Source organism: Lemur catta, chromosome 2 (assembly GCF_020740605.2).
Source record: "Lemur catta isolate mLemCat1 chromosome 2, mLemCat1.pri, whole genome shotgun sequence".
NCBI lineage: Eukaryota > Metazoa > Chordata > Mammalia > Primates > Lemuridae > Lemur > Lemur catta.
In genome coordinates, this window is record NC_059129.1 from 146,642,610 (window position 1) to 146,666,054 (window position 23,445).

General features: G+C 45.2%; 1 protein-coding gene across 1 annotated transcript in view; it reads right to left on the reverse strand.

Moving 5' to 3' along the window:
• The window catches only part of WDR27 (WD repeat domain 27), a 152,590-nt gene that overhangs the window by 58,643 nt on the left and 70,502 nt on the right, over positions 1-23,445 (reverse strand). The window contains exon 24 of the mRNA XM_045544738.1: positions 11,146-11,244. Within this exon, the coding sequence (XP_045400694.1) occupies positions 11,146-11,244 (99 nt within the window). The remainder of the gene's footprint in view (positions 1-11,145; positions 11,245-23,445) is intronic.

Here is a 23,445-nt window from a genome sequence, read left to right on the forward strand (position 1 = left end):
TTAGTTTGATTTAACAGTCCTCATCAGGTAGGTCACTTAGACCAGGAGCTGCCAGGACAGCAGACGGCGGAACAGGCAGAGCCAGGCAGCCGGCCTCTCTCACCCCCGCCTATCTCAGCCAGGTGCGCTCGTGCAGGGTGTTCTTCTTGTACAAGGACCAGAGCAGAAATAGTGTAATCCTACTCCTGAATTTACAAATTCACTTATAAAATGATGGCAAGATTTTCACCCTATTTAAAAACTAAGGAAAGTAACACTTTTTCCAGATACAAGCTTATGTTATGTTTCCTTGGCAAAGCTAAACCACAGCTCTCAAAGTAATACGGCCGCATTAAAACAGATACATTCAAATTTCATCCCCATATGCCTTAGGGGAAAAAAGTTTGGCAAAAGATGACTTGTAGAAGAATACTGGAGATTTAAAAGTTCCTAGAAGTTAACAATACTGTCTTTATACTCCTATTTGTATAAATGACCGCTACAGATTAATTCTAATAACTCTAATATAATCAAAGTTTTAATAATTAAAGTGAATGGCACTCAGCTCAATTCCCAACTCTTTTAACTCAATCTATCAAACTAACAACCTAGCAGAGAAAGAGACATGCTATCCAGGCATAAATGCTTATGTTGTTCTACATTAAACGTCCAAGCATTCATTCAAAAGCTACAACACACTCCGAAAAGCAGAGCAGGTTCGGGGAGACCAACTGTCAAGAGACAGAGTGATTAATAGAAAACAGAACGAGACTCAGAAATGACCCATACACGGGCACTGTCAGTCAGGAACTCAAATTTATTGTAATATATTAAAAGTTCCACCATAATTTCCGCAGAGAGAAAAATCTCTGGAGGAAAATTTTCTAGGCCTAAAATAATCAGAATAAATGAAACTTGAAGGAGAAAACAAAGAAGTAAAAAGCAAAACCAAATCTTGGAAAAATATTTACTGTAAATATAATACAAAGGCAAAAATTTTAATTTTAAATTGAAAGCTATAGCAATCTGTAAGCAAAACATTGAGTCCAAAAGATAAAGTGATGAAGGATATAAAAAAGCAACTTTAAAACTTAAAAAAATTCAAATACCTAATAGCATATGGAACAGTGTACAACCTCACTAGTATTCAGAGAAAAGTATTTGAAGAAATCAAAGGAGTGAGGCACACCGCTTTTGGCAGTGAACCTAACAAAGAGGATGGAAGTGTTAATAGCCAAGCTGGTAAGGAGATGAACAATAGGAAATACCTGAGAAACATTGTCTGTATCTGCCAGAACCTTCCTAAGTTTGTCACTCAGTAATACCACTTCTAATGACCTGTCTTGAGAAAATAAATCCAGATACAAAAGCATTGTATACCCAAAGATGTACATCAAAATATTACTTATAATATCAAAATACTGAAAACAGTTTAAATGTCCACTGTAAGTGGTATCACTATCATAAAGGAAAATGAGAAGTTTGCAAATGTGTTTCTTCTCATCTTCCGTACCTTTCCGCACACCTCTGTGCTGCCCGTGGGGAGGGAGGACAGCCACCTCGCTGTCCCACAGACGCCCCTACTGACGCCTGCCTTCTCCCTCCCAGGTGTTTGCGTTGCAGCCTAAACCGGGCAGTGTGCTCTCAGACTCTGAATGCACGTATCTGCCTTGATCTGTCTCTTTACATAAACTATCTGAGATCCCCATGTCTCTACTTTGTGTTCTAGGGCAGCATTACTGACCGTCTACATACAGCCCAGTATAGCTAGAAAGACGCAAGCAAAACTTCCTGTAATAAGTCCTCACATTTCAGAAATATAAAATTAGAAATAGAGCCTAACTACCCAGTATCATTATGAAAAGAGCTTTTATGTTATCTTACATTAATCCCCTTTTATTTCATTACAGTTGCCCCTTGAAAACACAGGTTTGAACTTATAAATGCATATTTTTCCCAATCAAACATGGATCAAAAATAGAGTATTTGAGGGTTGGGAAACCCAAGTGTACAGAGAGCCGAATTTTCAGATATGTGGGCTCTGCGGGGCCGACGGCAGGACTTGAGTGTGCAGATCGGGGTACACACGGGAGTTCTGGAACCACCCCCCACCTGTACTGAGGACGACTGTAATTATTTTATAACTGACAAAAGATAAAATTGATAGTGTAATATTAATATAAGATAGATTTGATAACAGAAGATAAATTTATATTCAAGGCTCTTTGTTACACGTGCTGATACATTTTGTCACTTTTGTCTTCACGGGAAGCAGCTCTTCCCCGCTAACCCTTTTCCTGACTGACTTCACTGAACTCCTCCTGTGAACAGGAGGCCCCTTCCACAGCCCGCACTTTCAAACTCGGGTACCAGCGGTTCACATCCTAGTTTTCTTTCGTCTTCTGCAGCTCTGGTGTGAGATACTTCTGCCTTGCTTTTCTTTTGCTAGAAATAACAGTCTTGCTTGGCCACAATCTTAGCCAGGATAATTTAACTATGAAGCTTCTTGAACTTGTGTTCACATCTTAAACGGTTAAATAACTAAACTAATATTAATATATCTTATGACAAACATACAAATGTCCCCTGAATGTCCCATAAATCGAAGTTGACAACACCCTTCTGAGTTGCATGTGACGGGCCATGTGGTGTGCAGCTGCCTCTCCTGGCAGGACACCCAGGTGTGCGGCAACAGCCTCAGAGCCTGGGCCATTCTGCGGAGCCTGCGCTCCCTGGGGAGCTGTTAGGGTTCCTCGCTCGTTTCTAGCCATAGGCATTGCTAGGAGAATTTCATTACTAGGAGTGTAGTGCTCCTCTTCCAAAAGACTCACAAGTCTTATTTTGACAATTGAGCAATAGCAGTGATGAAAAACACTATTTTTTTAACCCTATCTAGCAACTTATTCTGAGAGGCTCAAAACTTTAGTTTCTGAAAGGGAATAATATCTCTCACAATTAAAATTTATTAAAATTTTTTAAAAAGGCTAGTCATGGACTCGACCTCCTGCTTTTCCAAAAGTGATGCTGTGTCCCTGGAATGAAGCCAGCGATCACCACATCGGCATGGAGCTGTGCCTCTGAGTCAGAGCTCCCAGAATTAGGCGGGTAAGCTCTGTGCCCCTTCCCCAGCTGTGAGATGGAAAAGCTAATGGCCCGCTTGGCCAGATCTTCCAGAACACTGCATTAAGCTCTCAAATTTAGAGCACACCTTCTAGCACCCAGTAAGTGTGCAGCGGACGTGACTTTTATATCCTCAGCATTTGTTCGGGGTCCAGTACACGCTCACCCCAGTCCTGGGCATGGACTCAATATATCCCATCGTGACTCAGCAAAAGCAGTGGCGGGGGGGTGGGGAGGGGCGCCAGGATTTGCCACACAGCCAGGAAAATGTGCTTGGGGGACAACCGCTTATCTTTGCAAGCATGTATTCAAGTCCAGGGAAGGCACTGAAATTCACGAGATGAGGAAGGAGGCAGAGAGGATCCTTTAAGGAGAAGGAATTCATACTTGTTTATCTCCCACCTTCCTGTTTGAGCTGGGACACTGATTTCCTCACCTTGGTCTGGAACTTACACCAGGGCCCCTCTCTCATTCTCAGCCCTTTAATTCCAGGACTCAGGCTAAACTACACCACCGGCTTGCTGGGTCTCCAGCTTGCAGACAGCAGGTCATGGGACTCCTCAGCATCCACAGTTGTATGAGCCAATTCCCATTAAAAAACCTGCTCATCCATCCATCCATCTATCCATCCATCCATCTGTACATCCATCCATCTGTCTGTCCATCCATTCATCCTTCTATCCATCTATCCATCCATCCATCCATCTATCCATCCATGCATCTTTCCATCCTTCTATCCATCCATCTATTCATCATCCATCCATCCATCTATCCATCCATCCATCTATCCATCTATCCATTCTTCCATCCATCCATCCATCTATCCATTCATCTGTCCATCCATTTGTCCATGCATCCAGCCATCTATTCAGCTATCCATCCATTGATCCATCTATCCATGCATGCATCCATCTGTCTATCCATCCGTCTATCTATTCATCCATCCATCTATCCATCCATCCATCTATTCAACTACCCATCCATCCATCCATCTATTCATCTATCCATCCATCAGTCCATCTATCCATGCATGCATCCATCTGTCTATCCATCCATCCATCTATTCATCCATCCATCCATCCATCCATCCATTTATCCATCCATCTGTCCATCCATCCATCCATCCATTTATCCATCCATCCGTCCATCTATCCATCCATCCATCCATCCATCCATCCATCTACCTCCTATTGACTTTGTTTCTCTTGGGAACCCTGACTATCAAATGTTTTACCCTCCTATGACACTGAAACCTGTGCTTCTGAAGGTAAAAGACCTACATTTCCTCTCTGTGAGTCTCAGGGGCTGGTCCATGGGTTCTAGCATCTTATTCTCCTCAATACACATCCATCCTTCTGTGTCTAAACATGCATTTTACATGTCAATACACCTGGGTTGGAACTTAGAAGGGTCTTTTCCCACAGATAAAAATTTCAAATCACTTTTTTATGCACCATTTAATATATTTTCTTAAAACAAAACCTTGAGTCAAGTATTTCATTTTATGGACACGATTTTAAACATTATGTGTGAGGTGCACCAGTGATTTAATAAAACAGAGGATGGAACACTTTGCTTTGTAAGAGAAGGATGAAGATATTAAGGTTCACCCCATTTCAGAAATGTTAGTAAACGGATAACACATATCTTAAAAATCAAATAAATATGGTACTAAACAACAAAGGCTTCTAAACATATCTGGAGTCCATTATTGAAGAAGCATTGCTGTTTCAATAAAATGCCTACTGCAAAATTTTGGGAGCAATGAGATTGCATGTTACATATTCCTACGTACAAAGACAATTAGTGCTGGATTACTTTATCGTCACTCCTAAAATTCAATAACAATTTTACAAAAATGAAATGTGGTTGAGCATAGTCATGTTTGGAAATATTCATTCTCTGTGTCCACCCACCCTCGGGGGACTCAACTCTCCACTCTGCTGGGCCACGCTGGGCCACATCTGGGAAGGTGCTGGGCCTCTGCCCCACCATGGCCAGCAGGAGGTCTGGGTGGGACCTCACACTCCACCCTTCAGGCTCCCAGTGAAGGGTGGGCCCGGCAGGGCTGGGACTGACCCTCAGTAAATGACAAAAGCTTCTGATATTTTAGGGATTTTGTTATGTAGCAAAACCCAAAGATGAAAAATATCATAAAAAATTATTTTTCAAGACTAGAACTCATGGATTCTTCAAAATATACTGAGTATTTGTACAAGCACTTTATCAGTACAGGAACCACAGAAGAAGAGATGGTAACTTTCTTCAAGGAGCTTATCATTAGGACAGAGAGAAATGCAAAAACTCGTTAATCACACAGTTGGGTAACTATTTTATGTGAACGAAAACTGGCTTAAATGGTTGCAAAGAAGAAAGATTCTCTCCAATTTGCTAGGAAAAGAACTACGAGAGCAACAAGAGGAGACCCAGGAGAGGAGCCCCCACGCCCCAGAGGAGAGACACCAGCAAACACATCGATCACTGGGCCAGGTGCTGGGAGAAAATAAAGGTGAAGTGAGGAAATGTGAACGAGACAGGGAGGTCACTGATGCAGGGTGGGCGTCTGGCAAGGCCTCCGGAACAGGTGATGTCTCAGCAGAGGCAAGACAGCCAGTCATCGGTGGTCAGCGTGGTGGCCCCACAAGATGTGCCCGCCTTGATCCCCAGAACCCGTGAGCATGAGGCAAGATACTCATGGGCAGAAGGGACTTTGCAGATGTGATGAGGTCACACACCCTGAGAGGGGGAGAGTATTCCGGATTATCTGGAGCAATCCCAAGGGTGCGATGTAATCACAAAGGTCTCTAAAGTGGAAGGTCAGAGCCAGGCACCAGGAGAAAGTACCGATGCCGCTGGCTCTGGCGACCAAGGGAGGGCCCCACGCCGCGGGATGCAGCAGCCTCTAGAATCTGGTAAAGGCAAAGAAACAGCTTCCCCCAGAGCCTCCGGAAGGAACCAGCCTGCCGGCACCTTCGTTTCAGCCCCACGAGACCCCGTCGGACTTCTGACTTCCAGAACTGCAGGATAACAAGTCTGTGTTGGCTTAAGTCACCAGTGTATAGGCATTTGTTACAGCAGCAACAGGAAACTAAGACATATCCAAAAAAACCATTAGCTGTTACGGCTTTTCAAACCACCAGATCATTTTTAGGAGAAAAAAATGTTGACCATTATGAGGTTTTAAGTTGAAAAGTGCTACGTAACTGTGAGAGCATAACGTACTTGAATACCAGCAGGTACCGGCACCTGGATGGTATAAGGTTTCGAATGAAAGGTTCACTTCTTCATCCAAGCCCACAACTTAGGCAGTGGTGTGGGATGTTACAAAAACAACAGAAGGACTTATCTTCAAGACAGTGTAAGGCCTCGGGGGCTGACCAGACCCCAGTCCTCTTTGGAGGATGCGAGAGGACAGGGAGCCGTGGCCGAAGCCCCAGAAAGGATCTGCCAAACTCAGCAGGTTTGGGAGGAATGACAAGACTATCTAGAAGTTTTTCATTACAGTTTCAAAAAGGACTTTCAAGTAAATATTTAAATACAAGTGGCAAAACCAATGCATGTTTATCTTATTACAACTGTGTGCAGTAGGTGAGTGGGTTTGAAGTCACCGAGCTGCTGGCGCAAACTGTGTGACTGCGTGAGAGACATTTGATCTACCTGGGCCCAACATCTCCGTCTGTGACGCGGCCACACTGATGTCTGCAAACAAGGGTGGTGACGAGGACAAGACAACACACACAGTGCCTTGCCCTCGGAAGACCTTCAACAGGAGGTTTTGTTATTAGTTTACACTACATCACTTGTTCCCCAAGTAACCCTGTGAAATACACAGGACAAATGCTACTAATGATCATTCTTCATCTCAAAGATCCAGGGAGATTAAGGCTTCACGGCCCAATAAACACTCATTATACAAACAAAAGAAGAATTCGTAAGAGTCACAGTGGGTGTCATTGTGCTTGGAGCTCCCTGGCGGAGTCTCTCTGGTGCAGTCAGGTAAGCAGCAGCACCCAGCACTGTGTCTTCTGGCTGAGCTTATGTAGCTTAGGAACCTCCGGAGTTTGCCTCACCACTTCAAAGACCAGCAAAGGGTTGATATAAGCGGTATCCAGATATGTTCCCAAAACGTCTTTCTCCCCCAGGTAACAGACCATACAAGCGGCCGATAGTGAACCAGCCATCCCTAAAATCTGCTTCCTCTTGGCATAGGATGTTGGCCCAAGAGGACCAGCTTTCCATTTGATCAAGGACTCGCTGGCATCATAGAGAGAAGGTCTCATCATCTGGTGAGGCTGTAATTTGGAGACAGTGGTAAGGAGCCTTCAAAAATCCATCAAAACTAGCAAAGCATCCCATTTTAAAGTAATAATAATTGTGCAGGTGAAAATTTACAGTAATAATTTTTAAAATCAAATTTAGAGAGAGAGAAAGGACATTGCCAGGAACCAATCAGAAATTGGTTGGTCTGGACCCATGCTCTGAGAGTCTGGAAAGCTGATCATAACTGGCACAGAAAACCGCCACCCCACAGCCCTGAACCGTTACAGCTTCGTTCCCTAATTTCACAGCTCCAGCAGTTCCCACCTTCCCACACCTGCTGTCAAACAAGCGGCACACGGTTGGTGTTGATATCTGTAGCACATACCTCTAACATTTGACCAGACTTGTGCAACTTCTTCTTAGTGTGTTTTGTTACGTATGATATATGAAGTGAACTATGCTTACTAGTAGAAAACCGTCTGTGCTTTCTTTCAAAGCCGCGGCGCCCTCACGTACCACCAAGTGACGCTGATGCACCAAGGCAGCCCCGACGCCAGGCTCCCCTGTGCGTCCTCAGGAGCGGCATCTGCTCATCCACAGCACTGCCTGGAAAGCCAAGCTCCTGTTTCATTAAATTATGCAGCACAGACTTCAAAAGTCACTGTTTTTACAAGACTCAGCCATTTTTTCTTGAATAAATGGATTGCTGCAAGCCTTTTGCCAATTTCCAGAGGTTTAAGAAAGTTGCTTTTGAACATTTCTGTGCATATTCTCTTTGCTCTTATGGGGAAGGAGATGTGAGGGGGTCTACCCGGCCATTCCAAAGTGCTTCTTCTCATGTTTGTTTTCAACAGACACCTTTCCTGCCTGTGGTTATTTGCAAACCTTAATTTTATGTGGGTGACAACTGTCCCTTCAATAACTATTAATATTTTCCAAACCTGAGAAAATTTCAGTGGTCATAAAACATACTTTAAGTTATTGTAGGACAGGATAATTGATGATCTTGATTCTGTGTATGAAAATTAAAGCTGTGTGTGTTGTTTTATATACAATCCTGGGAGACAGAAGACAGGAAGTAAAATGATATATGCAGAAGAAAGTAGGCTAACATCAGTAAAGAACAGGAAATTCTAGAAAATTAACAAGGAACCAACAGTTATGCTTGTACATTTATGAATATAAAAGTCATCAGAGGTTGAATTCTTTGCATCATGGAAAACATATAAACATAGAATTTTAATATATTATTATGTTAATGCATCCACTCACTCCACAAAGAGTTGCATTAAGTGACTACTCCGTTTCAGGGAATACGGAGGGTGCAGGAGAGGCCTCCAAGAGGCCCACTGACTCTGACCTCTGGGTAATTCACACTGGCACACGGACCCCTGAAAGGTGGCCTTACTGTTAATAATAACCTATCAAACAGAGGAAAATAAACTATCAAACAGAAAGTTAAAGAAAATAAACTCACAGCACATAATTTCCCCTCTGAAGAGAAAACTCACAACACAACTATCCCGTTTGTTCAGCCTGGAAGAGCCCGAAGGGGACAGTGGGGGCGCGAACTCCCCGCTCCTCTGCCCGGTTCCTGCCTGAAACATGTTTCAAGGCCCCAGATAAGCCGGCCTCACGGAGAAAAGAGGGAAAAAAAAATAAAGAGCACCGGCAACAGCTTTGCAGCCGCTTCCGTTATCAGTCTGCTGAGGCAGAGGGAAAAAGTCAGTTTTACCTTTAAAAACTCCAGTTTTTCCTCAGTGGGCCGGCACTTCCTTCCTTCCTCTGTGTGCTGTGGCCACTCCTTCCTTTTTTATCTGGTTTTCCTTCTCTCTCTCTCTCTCTCTCTCTCTCTCTCTCTCTCTCTTTCTCTCTCTCTGAAAAATAAGCTTTTTGCTACTTTATATCTTTATCTTTGTGTGAGAAATCTATCTTGGCCTGTGTATGAATGTCCCGCTCTCAGCCCCTCCGTGTGACCCAGGGTGGTCTGGGGACCCATCAGACCTGCAGCAAGTGATGGGACGGGGCTTCTGTGCTGAGTCCAGGAAGACACTGCACCCTCACTCTCTGTCTCTCTCTCTGTGTCTCTGCAGTTTACTCTGCGTCACTCCTGGCGCCACCTGCCATGCACTGAGGCCACTGGAGCAGCCCTACAGAGTGGCCACATGGCAGGGACAGGAGATGCGTCCACCAGCCATCCCTGAGGGCTCCACCTGGGAAGCCGGCCCAGCGCGGCCGCTCCAGCCACGTGTGTTGATTGGAGCTCTCACGCCACAGCTTCTTATTCCACGTTGTTCATTACCAGCCATTCTCCACAAAACCAGATTTTCACCCAGCTCCTCTGCCAGCGTTCACCCTCACAGCACCGTCCTCCCGTGTCCTGTGGCATCAGCTGGTTCCTCTCCCGCCCTTCCTTCCTCATAACTGCATGTAAGCCATATTTACTTCTTTTATTAATTAAAGTAATCTCAGTGGCAATAGAGACCTACACAACTTTTTTCTAACTGAAAATTTTCAAGTATTCAAAAAGCTTCCTCAGTTTGGTCATGCTCAAAGACACTCTGAAGCCAAATACTGAAATTTCAGAACAACTAACATCTACGCTCCCCCGACAAACAGCTGCACGGTCCCTGCCACAGGCCTGGCCGGGTCCGACCTCGCTCTTCTCCTCCTCCTTTCATGCTGCACCGCCCCTCCGCCTGACTGGCAGAACGTTGCTCAAAGGGATTTTCAAAAGAAACAACTGGAAACCACATACTGACAATCTCAGAATAGCCGACGGCAACACATATCACCAGGAGAAGCAGGAACATCACAGACGTGTAGCATGACTCATACTGGAACAAGTGCAGCATAATCAAGATGTACATCTCAGCACTGATCTAATGCGGAGAAAAACATGACCCTAATATCACCTGCAGGGACTGAAAAGATAAATCAGGGCCACAGTGGAATGGGGTGTTTTGAAGGCTTCAAGCCGCAGTGCTGATGGTAGCTCTACTCAACGGCACGGCAAGACGTGTTTACTCACGTGTTCAGTATTCAGCACACACGGAAGGGAAACCACATGCCGGGCACAGTGTCACGCCCTGGACTGCAACCATGCATTGCTCAGCGAAAAACAGCAGGTTGACAAGACACGTGTGTAGTGCAGCTCCCCCCACGCCCAAATGTGAGGACAAAGCACACAGCCACACAGCAATACCGTTCTCTGGATCAAAGCTCCAGTCTTACCAAGACAAAATGAAACTGACATTCCCAAATACTCAAGTGTAATTGTTAATATTTTTACATCTTCTGCAAAGATTTCCCTCTGCATTAATATAATTGATTTGCAACTGTTATTTTCTTTTCATCTTTTCTAATTTAGTTTCTTTAAATTTTGCGGTCCTATTCTATATTCAAATTCTTTCACAAGAATTTTCAAAATCCTCTTCTTACTTGCTCTGTGACTTGCTTGCTTGCTTCAATTTTAACGACAGTGTTCATATTAGTGCTACATGGAACCACATCTGTCCATGGATATTTCCACATTTTTCTGTATTTCAGCTACATCAAACATGCATAGGCACAGAATGACAAGTGCTTAAATTATGAAAGAAAATTTTTTGTATTTCTCTTTCTCCCAATAAAAGTTTATTTCCTGAGTTCTCCCTGCACTCGGTGAGAACTGGCATGTAACCATAGACATGAAATTTCACCAAAATAAAGTCTGACAGACACACACAATCTGACGCAAGCCCTGTGTGCAGCAGAGACGCCCCCGCGCACACGGTGGGACTGTACCTGGGGAGCAGAGGGGTTGAAGGCCACTCCAGTGACGGTGTCTGTGTGCCCCGCCAGTCGGTGGGAAAAGGTGCTCGAGCCCATCTCGTACACGTAAGCCTACGGGACAAGAGCAGGGGCCCTGCGTTAGTTCCGAGTCAGGAGTCAGCTGTCGAGTATGCAAAGCCGTTCGTTGCTAGTGTGGTCTACAGCTAATCCAGCGTGATGGCAACAGCTGACACAGATGACAAAATGCCATCAAGCTGTGGAACTAAATTTACAAACTATGCTATGCGTCTTCCCTTTTCTCTTTTAGATTTTTTAACACCATAGTAAACTTATATCATACTTTCTATTTCCTATTATAAGACTCCATCACGCCGTGTGAACAGTTTTAAATATATGCTCATATTTGATGGTTAATTTTAAGGAAGGAGTGTAGGTTTTGTAATTTAGCATTACCTTAAAGCTCCAAATTAAGTGAAAAAAAATTATGCTATTAATATATTTTCCTTCCCCAAAAACTTGAGAAAGAACTATATATACTATACTTTGCTTCCTACTAATCAGCTTGGAATTTGAGCAATTCAAACACTTAGAATTTTTTCATAGCTATTGATAAGTAAGTTCCTTTTTTTTTTTTTTTTTTTGAGACAGAGTCTCGCTCTGTTGCCCGGGCTAGAGTGAGTGCCCTGGCGTCAGCCTAGCTCACTGCAACCCAGCAACCTCAAACTCCTGGGCTGAAGCGATCCTACTGCCTCAGCCTCTCAAGTAGCTGGGACTACAGGCATGCGCCACCATGCCCGGCTAATTTTTTCTATATATATTTAGTTGTCCATATAATTTCTTTCTATTTTTAGTAGAGACGGGGTCTTGCTCTTGCTCAGGCTGGTCTCAAACTCCTGAGCTCAAACAATCCACCCGCCTCGGCCTCCCAAGTGCTAGGATTACAAGCGTGAGCCACTGCGCCCGGCCAGTAAGTTCCCTTCTAATGGTATTTTATATATGTATCTCCAGGATTGCCATCAAATGCTTCATTTGGGGGACAAAATCTGGTACCAGTATACCATCCTGAGGGGACTTGAGAGATGAGATAATCACTAAGTAACAAAGTGTATCAACAAGTATTTCCTGAAAGTCTACTAGCAATGAAGAGAAACGCCACATTGCACAGACGAAAGGTGTCAAAGGTGATTCCTTTCTCCACAGGAAACCACTACTTTTTAAATAAATTTTATTGTGCATGTTTCAGGTTTACAACATGGTGTTATGAGATATACACAGACAGTGCAGTGGTTACCGTAGGGAAGCAGATTAACAAACCAACTCATATAGTTACATTTTTGTGACAAGAGCAGCTAAAAACACAACTGTACTGACATTATCCCTCACGCTGTGCACAGGTCTCCACGCTGTTCACCCTGCACACCTGCTACTCTGCATCCTGCGACCCACACCTCCCCACCCCTCTCCCAGCCTCACCCCTGGTAACCACTGTTTCTCTCTCCATGTACTTGAGCTTTTTTTAAAATACATATTCTACATACAAGTAGCTAGCAGGCAATGTTTCTGTGTCTGGTTTCTGTCACTTACTGCAATGTCCTCCGGGTTCATCTACGTGTGACAAACACCAGGTTCTCCTTTTTAAAGGCTGAACCATGTTCTGTCATGTATGTGGACATACGTGACATTTTCTTTGCCCATTCGTTTAGCAATGGCATTTAGGCTGTTTCCATGTCTTGGCCACCGTGGATAAGGCTCCAGTGAGCATGAACGTGCCGCTGTCTGCGAGGTGGAGATTTCAGCTCCTTCGAGCATTTGCCCAGAAGAGGGATTGCTGGATCCAGTCTGACTTTTTTTAGGAACCTCGCCAGTGTTTTCCACAGTGGCTGCACCAATCCACACCCCCCAGCAGTGCACCGGCCTCCCTGCTATCCACACACTTGCCAACATTTGCCATCTCTTCACTTTTTGGTAATGGCCATCCTTGCAGGTGAGTGGCAACAGCTCACAGTGGTTTTCATTTGCGTTTCCCTCATGACTGGGGATGTCGAGCATCTTTTCTTGTACCTGTTGGCCATTTTTACATCCTGTTTAGAGAAATGTCCATCCATATCCTTTGTCCATTTTTAATCAGGTTACTTGCTATTGAGTTGTAAGAATTTTTTTATAAATTTTAGATATTAACTCCCTATCAAATAATGTGGCTTGAAATTCTTTTTCCCAGTCCATAGGTTGCCTTTTCATTAAAGAAAAAAAAGCTGGAGGCATCACACTTCCTGATTTAAAATTATATTACAAAGCGACAGTAATCAAAGCAGTATGGTGCTGGCATAAAAACAGAAACACAGACCAATGGAACAGAATAGAGGGCTCAGAAATGAATCCAAATATATACGGACAAATACTTTCCAATAAGGGCGCAAGAAGACATATGAGGAAAGGACAGTCTCTGCGAATAGTGCTGGGAGACAGGATTTCCACATGCAAAGGAAGCAAATTGGACATTTATCTTAACCAAATGGATGAGACACCGAAGATAAGGCCTAACCATAAAACTCAGAGAAGAAACCAGAGGGAAAAGCTCCTGGGCATTGGCCTTGGCAATGAGTTTTTGGGTATCACACCAAAAGCTCAGGCTACAGAAACTGAGTAAATAAATGGGACTACATCAAACTCAAAGGCTTTTGCACAGCAAAGGAAACAATAAACAAACGACAACTAGTGTAGTGTAAGAATGAGTCCTTCAAATCTGCCCAGTGATTCTGTAAATGGCTACACAGGGTATGTGTGCGTGTAACAGTAGTTTTTAAGTAAATTCTACAAATAGATCTCTGATATATAGTTGACCCTTGGACAATGTGGGGAATCAACCCCCTGTACAGCAGAAAATCCACATGTAACTTTTGAGTCTCCAATAACTTACCTAATAGCCCAGTGTGGACCAGAGCCTTATAGCAACCTAAACAGGTAATTAACAAAGATTTTGCATGTTGTATGTATTATATGCTGTATTCTTACAATAAAGTAAGCTGAGTAAGAAAATGTTATTAAGAAAATCATAAGGAAGAGAGAATACATTTGCTATTCATTAGGTAAAAGTGGATCATCATAAAGGTCTCCATCCTCACAGTCTTCATGTTAAGTAGCTGAGGAGGAGGAGGAGGAAGAAGAGCGGGGGGAGGAGGGGTTGGACTTGCTGTCTGGGGGTGGAGGAGGTGGAAGGGGAGGCAGGAGAGGCGGCTCTCTCAGAGAGACTTTAGAGAAATACATTGTGATTTCTGTCTGACTTTTTGCTTTTTCATTTCACTAAAAATGTTTCTACATGGTACCACGCCTCCTTCCACCATTTGCTTTAGTGTCAGCGCGCACATCAGGGAAGGGTCAGTGCCGTGTCATGAAAGCCGTCGACAGCCATCTCCATCTCCCGTGACGGGAACCCTCCGCCAGGCCATCGGATGCCAGTCTGTTTCCGGCCCCGCTGCTCCTACGGCTTCTCCCCACCCTCTGGCACTGCTGGGAAGTGCTCGTCTCCACCAGGCTGTCTTGCTAATGCCTCCGGTGTGAGGTCTGTCCACTCGTGAGTTTCCCCGAGATCCACACCTTGAAACCCTTTTTGCCACATCCGCAGTCCCTTTGCTGACGTCCTTGACTGGTCTGCATGCATCCCATGAAGTCACGCGCACACCTGGACAGTTTTCTCCAGCACAGATTTACCGTCTAGGGCTTGATGCCTTTCATGGCTTTTCTGTAACAATGATGGCAACCTTCCGTGGTGGAATCCTTCCTGATGTGTGTGACGTTCTCTCTGCGGGGGTCTCTTCCATGGTGCTAACCATGCTTTCCACGCAGTGCTACGTGTGACGGGCCTTAAAGGTCCTCGTGACCCCTGACTTAGAGGCTGAATTAGAGACATCGTGTTTGGGGCAAGTAGACCACTCTGACGCCTTTGGTGTTGAATTCGTGGTGTTCCAGATGACCAGGGGCACTGCCCAGAATCAAAAGAACTGCAGAAGTCAGTCCCTTACTAGTGCGGTGCTTCCCGACTCAGGGACAAAGCTTAGATGGAACCAACCAGAGAAAGAGTTCTTGCCCAGGCCTTCCTGTTGCACAAGCGAAAGGCTCTGGGGTCAGCAGCTTCGCAGATAAGGGCAGTTCCAACCGTAAACCCGACTGCTTTTGCTCAAAGCAGCAGTTAGCCGAGTCCTTCCTGCCTTAAATCCTGGTGCTCGCTTCTCTTCCTTGCCAATAAATACCCTTTGTGGCATTTTTACCCAGAATAGAGCATTTTTGTGTTAAAAACCTGTTCAGGCAGATCTCCTTTCTCCTCAGTGATTTTCCTGACAGCATCTGGAACTCACCTGCTGACTCTTCGGTTAGCAGCACCTGCTTCTCCTGTTACTTTGACACTTTTAAGCCAAACCTCTTTCTAAAATCGTCAGCCCATCCTCTGCTGGCTTTACATCCCGGCTTTAGATCCTTCACCTTCTCTTGCTTTGTCATGTGATGACTTCGCTTTTTCTCAAATAGTACTAGAGTGCGTAAGAATGCCTTTCTTATAGCAATCCCACTCCCACATAAAAGCTGTATTTTCAATATGAGATAAAACAACATTTTGCAAAAAGTGCAAGACTTTTGTGCCTGGCTGGCATGGCTACGGTGATGGCTTCAAGAATTCCCTTTTCTTTTTTTACATCTTTTGTTTTCTTTGAGACAGAGTCTTGCTCTGTCGCCAGAGCGAGGGTGCCGTGGCGTCAGCCTAGTTCACAGCAACTCCAAACTCCTGGCCTCAAGGGATCCTCCTGCCTCAGTCTCCTGGTTTTTCTATTTTTTAGTAGAGACAGGGTCTCACTCTTGCCCAGGCTGGTCTCAAACTCCTGACCTCAAGCGATCCTCCTGCCTCGGCCTCCCAGAGTGCTAGGATTACAGGCATGAGCCACTGCACCCGGCCTTTTACAGTGTTTCTTATACTGGATTCATTTATCTCCAAATGGTGGGCACCCACAGCTGCAGACCTCAATCCGCTGCACACAGCAAGCAATTCAGCTTTTTTTGGTAACGCCATGACTTTTCTCTACTCCTTGGTAGCACTTCCAGCAACCCTAGCGGCACCTCGTACAGGCGCCATGGTGTCACTCAAGGGTTATGGTACCGTACTAAACAGGATGGAAAACACATGAGAACGGCAAGAGATCACTTTTTACTGTACTTTGCAACTTCCTGGAGAGACAAACTGCTCACGCGGAGATGGTTAACATCACATGGTGTCTTAAGTGGACACTCACAGCCTCGAGCTCACCACAGCAGCAACAGGAGGTGGCCACGAAGTGATTACAGTAGCACGGTCTGTGCTGCAGTTAGTTTTACGTGCACTGATTTAATACTACATCTTCACATTTGTTTACATTTCTCTCAGCTGTGAATGGCACCATGTATGGTCCATAATTATATGTGTAAGTTTTGACAAGTTTTTACTTTTTATAATAGATTTGTGCATATTTTATGGTAGCAAATGATAAAATAGACTAGTACCTACGTAGATGTTATGCATTCATGACACAGCTAACTTTTATGATTATTATTATTTTTTTTATATTTCTAGGCTATGCAGTTTGTCTACAAGGTTTGTCAAATTGTTACAGATCTCCAAAAAATTTTCCAATATATTTATTGAAAGAACGTCTCACACGGTTCAAACCCATGTCATTCAAGGGTCAACTGTACTTTGAAGGAAAATGGAGAAATAAAATGCCTGCTTTTAATTTTTGGAAAATGGTCCAAAGTATACATGTGAATAAATGTTGAAAAGTATACATTTCCTTAACTCTAAAAGTCCTTGTGCAGTTGCTGGCATAGGGGTGGCTGGGGCCTGGGAATGTGCCTGCCTAAGAGGTCTCCAGGCCAGGCTGACGCTGCCGGTCCAGGGCACCCCACTTTGAGAACCACTGGTCTAGGGTAACCCTAACGTTTGCACAGTGCGCTGCTGGCACTAAACACTCCCGAACTGTTACATAAGCCACTTACACTAACTGCCCAAGGTGTGTCCATTTGAAAAAAATAATATCTCCATTTTTTTCTTCAGGACACTTCGACCCATAGAGAGCAAGTTTCTAGAGCAGCCACTGCGTGTCAGTGCTGAGATTCTGAACAGGTTTTTCCGACTAGGTTTTTGCTGTTTACGAGGCTGCCGGTGACAACACCCACTCACACGTGACTCAGGGCGTTCTCAAAGCCCCTCAGCCTCACAGGTGCTCCGCAGACTCCCTTTGCTTACTTCTCTGCTTCTCCACCAGGACTGAGTGTCAGAGGATTTCTCAGGATTCAAGATGCTGCTCCTGTCTGCTGTTTGGATTAAACTTACAGGGAAATCCTAATGATTATACCTCTCTCCTGCCCACTGTCTCTGGTGACAAAATGCAGAGGTTAATGATAACAGCAGATACCTACTCAACACTGACTTTGCCAGGTACTCTGCAAGGACTTTACACAACTTATCTGACGTGGTCTTATCTACAGCCCAATGAAGGAAATACTGTCATTGTCCCAATCCTACCCGCAAAGAAGCCATGGCTGAGGGGTAGGTGACCTTCCCAGGCCACTCCGCTCTGCACTTTGGAGCCAGGGTCCCCTCCAGCTGCCTCGCTGGGCTCAGAACCTGAGCTCCTCACCGCGACATTCCACCTGCTGCACTGTAGCCTCGACCCCACGCTGGATGTCTCAGGTCATCTGTTGCCTTTGGCTTGTCATTGTCACTCTGACTGGTGCACTCGTGTGTGTGTGTGTGTGTGTGTGTGTGTGTGTGTGTGTGTGTGTGTGTGTGTGTGTCTGCCGAACACTTGATATTAAATTATTAAAATGATCTGATCACTTTGGAAACTATTCAGCAGTTTCCAGTAAGTTCAACATACACCAACCCAGCATTCCTACTCCTTGGCATTTACCCAAAATATATGAAACGTGTCCACACAAAGACTTGGACAGAAATGGCCAGAGCACCTTTACTCATAAAAGTTAAACATACAACTACTCCATGGCCTATGTGTAAACTATATGTCAGTAAAAGTTATAATTAAATAACGTGAGGAACATATTGCCAATTATTACACCACGCGCACCCCGTGTCCCTCTGGACCCCAGGCTGCTGTGGGCAAGAGAGACACATTTCTAGTCACCTATGACACGTCCATGGTGCAGCTCAGAACCCACGGGAACTTCCTGAGGTGACACGTGGTCTGAGGAGCAGACATCCTAGAGAAGTAACTCATTCCTCCCACACTCTGCGTGTAGGGACGCCAGGTCTGCAGACCATGTCTAGCAGCTGGGACACCGTCAGGACGTGGGAAGGGCTGAGACCAGAGACAGTATGACACTGATGGAACCTGGGGTTGAGGGAATGGCCGGAACCTCGAAGGTGGGCGGAGTTTACAACAGAAGATAAGTAAGAAGGTGATGAAGACCCAAGGAGTGAACAAATGTGCAGAGAGAACCACGAGGAAGGGAAGCTGGAGAGCAAGGATTCGAGAAACAGGAGGCGGCAGGGAAGCTGGGCCCCAGGTCAGGCTGACCCTGGTGACTCTTCAGAAAGCAGTTTCCTCCGCACACGACAGAAATCCAGTTGCAAAGTCGCCCACACGAGTGTTGTCCCAGCCCGTGTGTTAGACTCTGGGGCCCTGCTTGCAGGCTGGCGGGACTGAGAACAAGGAACAAGACAGAGTTTCAGTCCCGCGGGGTCTGCGCAGGGCGGAGGTGGCAGCCACAGTGCAGCATCTGCCTACAGGGCGAGCTGCCGCGCGCGCCCCGAGAGACCCTGGCGGGAGGAAGGCGGCACAGACAGGCAGAGGCCGAGGGGCAAAAGAGCTGAAGAAGCTGCGTCACTACAATGCCGTATTTGAGGTTCGTTTATGTTTATACACATGTGTGTACAACATATATGTATCAGTTTCTATTACGTAATTGCCTCTTGCTGCAAAGCCCTTCCTGATATCCAACTGGACTTTATTTGCATGAAATCTCAACATACATATAAAATGCCTCTTTATAAAAAGAGGCCAAGTAAAATTATCTCTAAGAAATGGGTTTAGTGTCTCCTATATAAAAATGAAATTACATGAAATGTATCTTGGCCCAGGAGGTTCGTGAGGCATATGCATTTTCTGATCATGACAACTTTAAGCATGGGACAGTAATTCGAAGCCCCAAGTAGCAGAAGTGTCTTAGCACACGTGCAGGCTTCATAAGCCGTACTCCTACAGTGACGACAGCGTCAGAAGGACAGTAAGTCCCTTGCATGACATAGCAGAATGGTGGTGGACAACTTTTCAAATTATTCAATTTAATTACAATCCATATGTCAACAAAAATGTTTTAATTAGAGGTAATAATTTGATTCATGAAGCACCTTCTCCCCGTCAGAGAGAAGTAAGCCAGAGCTAAAACACACTAAGAAGCCAGTGAAACTTGGAATAAAACCTGTACAAGTAAATCTTATGCCAAAACCGAATTACTGAGGCCTGAGGAAGGGGCGGGAACGGGAAGCAGTATTTCCTTCAGGCACAAGACAAGGCCACGGCACCAGTCATGTGGGTGCTGGAATAACGCTTTGTTATTCAAAAACGTCTCCACAAAAATTGCAGGGAACTGAATGTGCTGCTGAAAATGATAAATGCTTTGGAAGCAGGACCAGACCGTTCATTGTGACCACTTTGTAATTTGCTGAACCGTGTCTGTGAGGACAACGTTCCTTTCATCGCTTCCTTCCCGACACCCGGAACACGTGTCCTTCCCTCCCGTTACCTAGATCGTCCCCGTAGGAGACGGGAAACGACTGCAAACAGATGTGAATTTGTATTTCTGAAACTTCACAGTGATACTGTCGACAGGGAACCAACTATCGTATCACGTTCATTTATTTTGCTTTTTAAAATAATTCCAGAAATGGCGTTTTCTCAGTCCTGTGCACATTTCTTCAGATCACTGGACTTTTAGTTCACAAAAAAGTAAGCTTTTTTCAGACCAAAATGTTCAAGATTTAAAACAGACCCATACTGAGAATCGCAGTAAGACAGAATTGTTGCCTGCTTCCAACAGGAAGCACAGCCTGGGCTGGAAAGTCCGGGCCTGGGCGGGAAGGCCTGATGGAGGGGCACACAGTGAACTCCACGGAAATCAGCCGGGGGGCGGGGGGTGGCGAACACCTACCCTCTGTGTGACGGACACCTTCAGCCAGGACCCAGGCGTCACGAAAGTGACCCATGTAACCTAAAACGTTTGGTACCCCCTTAATATTGTGAAATTAAAAAGAAAGAAAGAAATGAGCTATGGAGCCATGAAAAGACAGGGAGGAAACTCAGACGCATATCACTGCAGGAAAGAGGCCAGTCGTGGAAGGCTCCGCATTCTGAGCTCAGACCTGCAGCATTCTGGAAGAGGGAATGCTGTGAAAACGGCACAAGACAGGTGTAGCCGGGGTTTAGCAAGGGGAAGGGCACACAAGCAGAGGGCAGAAGGTTTTAGGCCAATAAGCATTCCGTGTGATACTACAATGGCAGCAACAGGGCATCATACGTGTGTTCAGACCCCAGAGTGCGCAACAGCAAGAGTGAGCCCTCGTGTAAATCGTGGGCATTGGGTGCTAACGACACGTCCATGTGGCTGACAAATTGTGAGCACGTTCCACTCCGGTGGGGGTGCTGGTGACGGCAGAGGCCGTGCACGCAGAAACAGGATTTCTGGGATATTTAAGTGAGCATGAAACTGCTCTAAAAAATAAAACATGTTAAAAAAAAAAAAAAAGAAAGAAAGAAAGAAAGAAAGAGTGCTGATTTTGGCGTGCCGAGTCATTTGTTCACCAGCCAGATGGACGGCTGGATGTCCTCCCAGCAGGTTTGGGGGTTCACACAACCTCCTTCTCCCGCTAGACTCCACCAAGGTCTGGCAGAGGATGCACTGCAGATGGTGAAAACTCGGGCTCCTCTTCTCACGAGGACAGTGCAGCACAGAGCACTGGTGCAGACCCTGCGTGATCTGACCAGCAGACAGCGCCGTTTACCTAACCCGGACCCGAAGGCAGCGCTGGACGTCACAGGCCCTGAGGCCACGTGCCACTGTGCACAGACACCACAGCTGCTTTGTCCACTCTCCCGTCACGCGGTGCGCAGGCCGCTTCCACGCCTCGGCTACTGTGAACAGAGCCGCGGTAAACACGGGAGTGCACACAGCTCTTTGAGATTCTGATTTCAGTTCTGTGGGATAAATACCCAGGAGTGAGTTTGCCGGATCATACAGCAGTTCTGTTTTTTTTAACTTTTTGAGGAAACACCACACCATTGTCCACAGCAGCTGTGCGGCGTCACCCTCCCGTCAACGGTGCAGGGAGGAGTGGCAACTTCTCTGCACCCTCACCAACACCAGGTATCCTTGTCTGTTTGGTATCAGCCACGCTGACAAGTGTGAGGTGGCATCTCACTGTGGTTTTGGTTTCCATTTGCCTGGTTATTGGTGATGTTGAGCACGTTTTCCCATACCTGTAGGCCACTTGTATGTCTCAGGAGAAACGCCTGTTCCAGCTGCCTGTGGGCTGTCAATCTCTACCTGATAATCTGCTCTACTGACGCCGTCTGCCTTCATCAATTGCTCCACTTCAGACGGCAACAGGGTGACTTTCTAATTCTGTCATTCATCCATCTACTTGCCCAGAATTCTCTAAAAAAGGGCCTTTTCTCTCATCCATTTGATGAGCATATTTGGTTTACTTGAAATACAGCTCACAGAGGAAGGGCGGGAGGAATGCTGCATTCTTTCCTCTGTGAGGCCTGCTTCTTTCTCTGTAAGGAATCGGTGCCCTGGTTACCTCCAAAAGAAGGCCAGTGAGGTTTGGTTTTTGCTTTTAGCTATAAATTTCTTTTTGAATATCATAAAAAATGGTGAGGGTTTGGATACACAATGTTTTAAGATCGGCGACGGTCATTTCTCTGGTGGTGCCCACCTACCCCGCCCCTGCCGGCAGCGCTGATGCCGCCTCCTGTGGCCTCATTTCAGGACTCCACCGTTCTTTGACTTTTCTTGTTGGCACAAGATGTCCCTGGCTCATCCTGCAAACTTTCTGCCACAGACCTGCAGCCAGCCATTCGTGCCAAGTGCGGAACAGCGTTTGGAGGCTACAAAGAGGTACCAAGGGTGATCTCTGGAATGGCGCCGCGGCCCAGCTTCCTCTGTGGCTGGAGCCGGGAAACGCTGGTCTGTCTTTGTGTCTCTGCACGGCTCCACCCCATGTCGGTCTGAAAGGCCTCTGACGCGTTTAGTAACTGGCAGAGCAAGTTCTCCCCCTCGGAATGTTCTTTTTTCCAAGGCGCCCTGAGGATCGTTCTCAATTATCCCCCCAAGGGGCTTCATAAACATGTCACTGCGGGAAAATCTAGTGGAATCTGCGTTGGGGCAGTGCTGAGATTGCAAATGCCTTCAGAGAACTGCCGTCCTTGTGAGACTGAACCTTCCCACTCAAGAATAAGTTGAGATTTTGCATTTGTTCAGGTCTACATTTCTGGGAAAAAAATAAAGTTTTCTTAAAATGGGTTTTGCAGAATTCTTAAGTTTATGCTTAGTTTATCCTTTTTGAGACTACTCTAAATGAGTTCTCCTCTTCCATTATAACTTTGCAGAGGTTATCGTTTGTATATATAAAGCCCATTGAATTCCATATATTAATTTAAATTCTACTACTAATACTTCACTTGATTATTTTATTGTTCACATTGGTCATTCATGCTCTGGGGTTTTCCAGATATGCAACCTTGTAATCTATGAATAAAGATAGTTGTGACTATTCTTGTCCAGTGATAAAGCCCGTAAGTTCTCTTGTCTAATTTTGTAGGTAAATACTTCCAATGCCCTGTAAGACAGTAGCAGAATTAATGGCATTCTTACTTTGCTCCCAGCTGAGTAGATCCTGCTTTGGCATGAGTCACTGTTAATGTGCTGTGTGAGTCTATCTGTTCCTGCTTCATTTAAGATTTTTGAATTGATGTTCATAAGTGAAATGCAGGTTTTTTCCTCAAATTTTATCAAGTTTTCCTATTAGTTATATTTGCTTCAAAAAAGTAATCTTACATTTTCCTTGTTTATCTATGCCTTGAACAGCAAAGTATCATTGAGAATATTTGATCCTTAAAAGTTTGGTAAAATCCCCAGGTAAGTCCAGACCTGGCACTATTTTACAAAAGACCCCTTGGAAAATCTTCTCTATTTCTTCTATGAAAATAGCCTGTACAGCTTCTTTTTTCTGTTAGGGGGAGTTTTGATAAATTATACTTGCTACAAGTTATC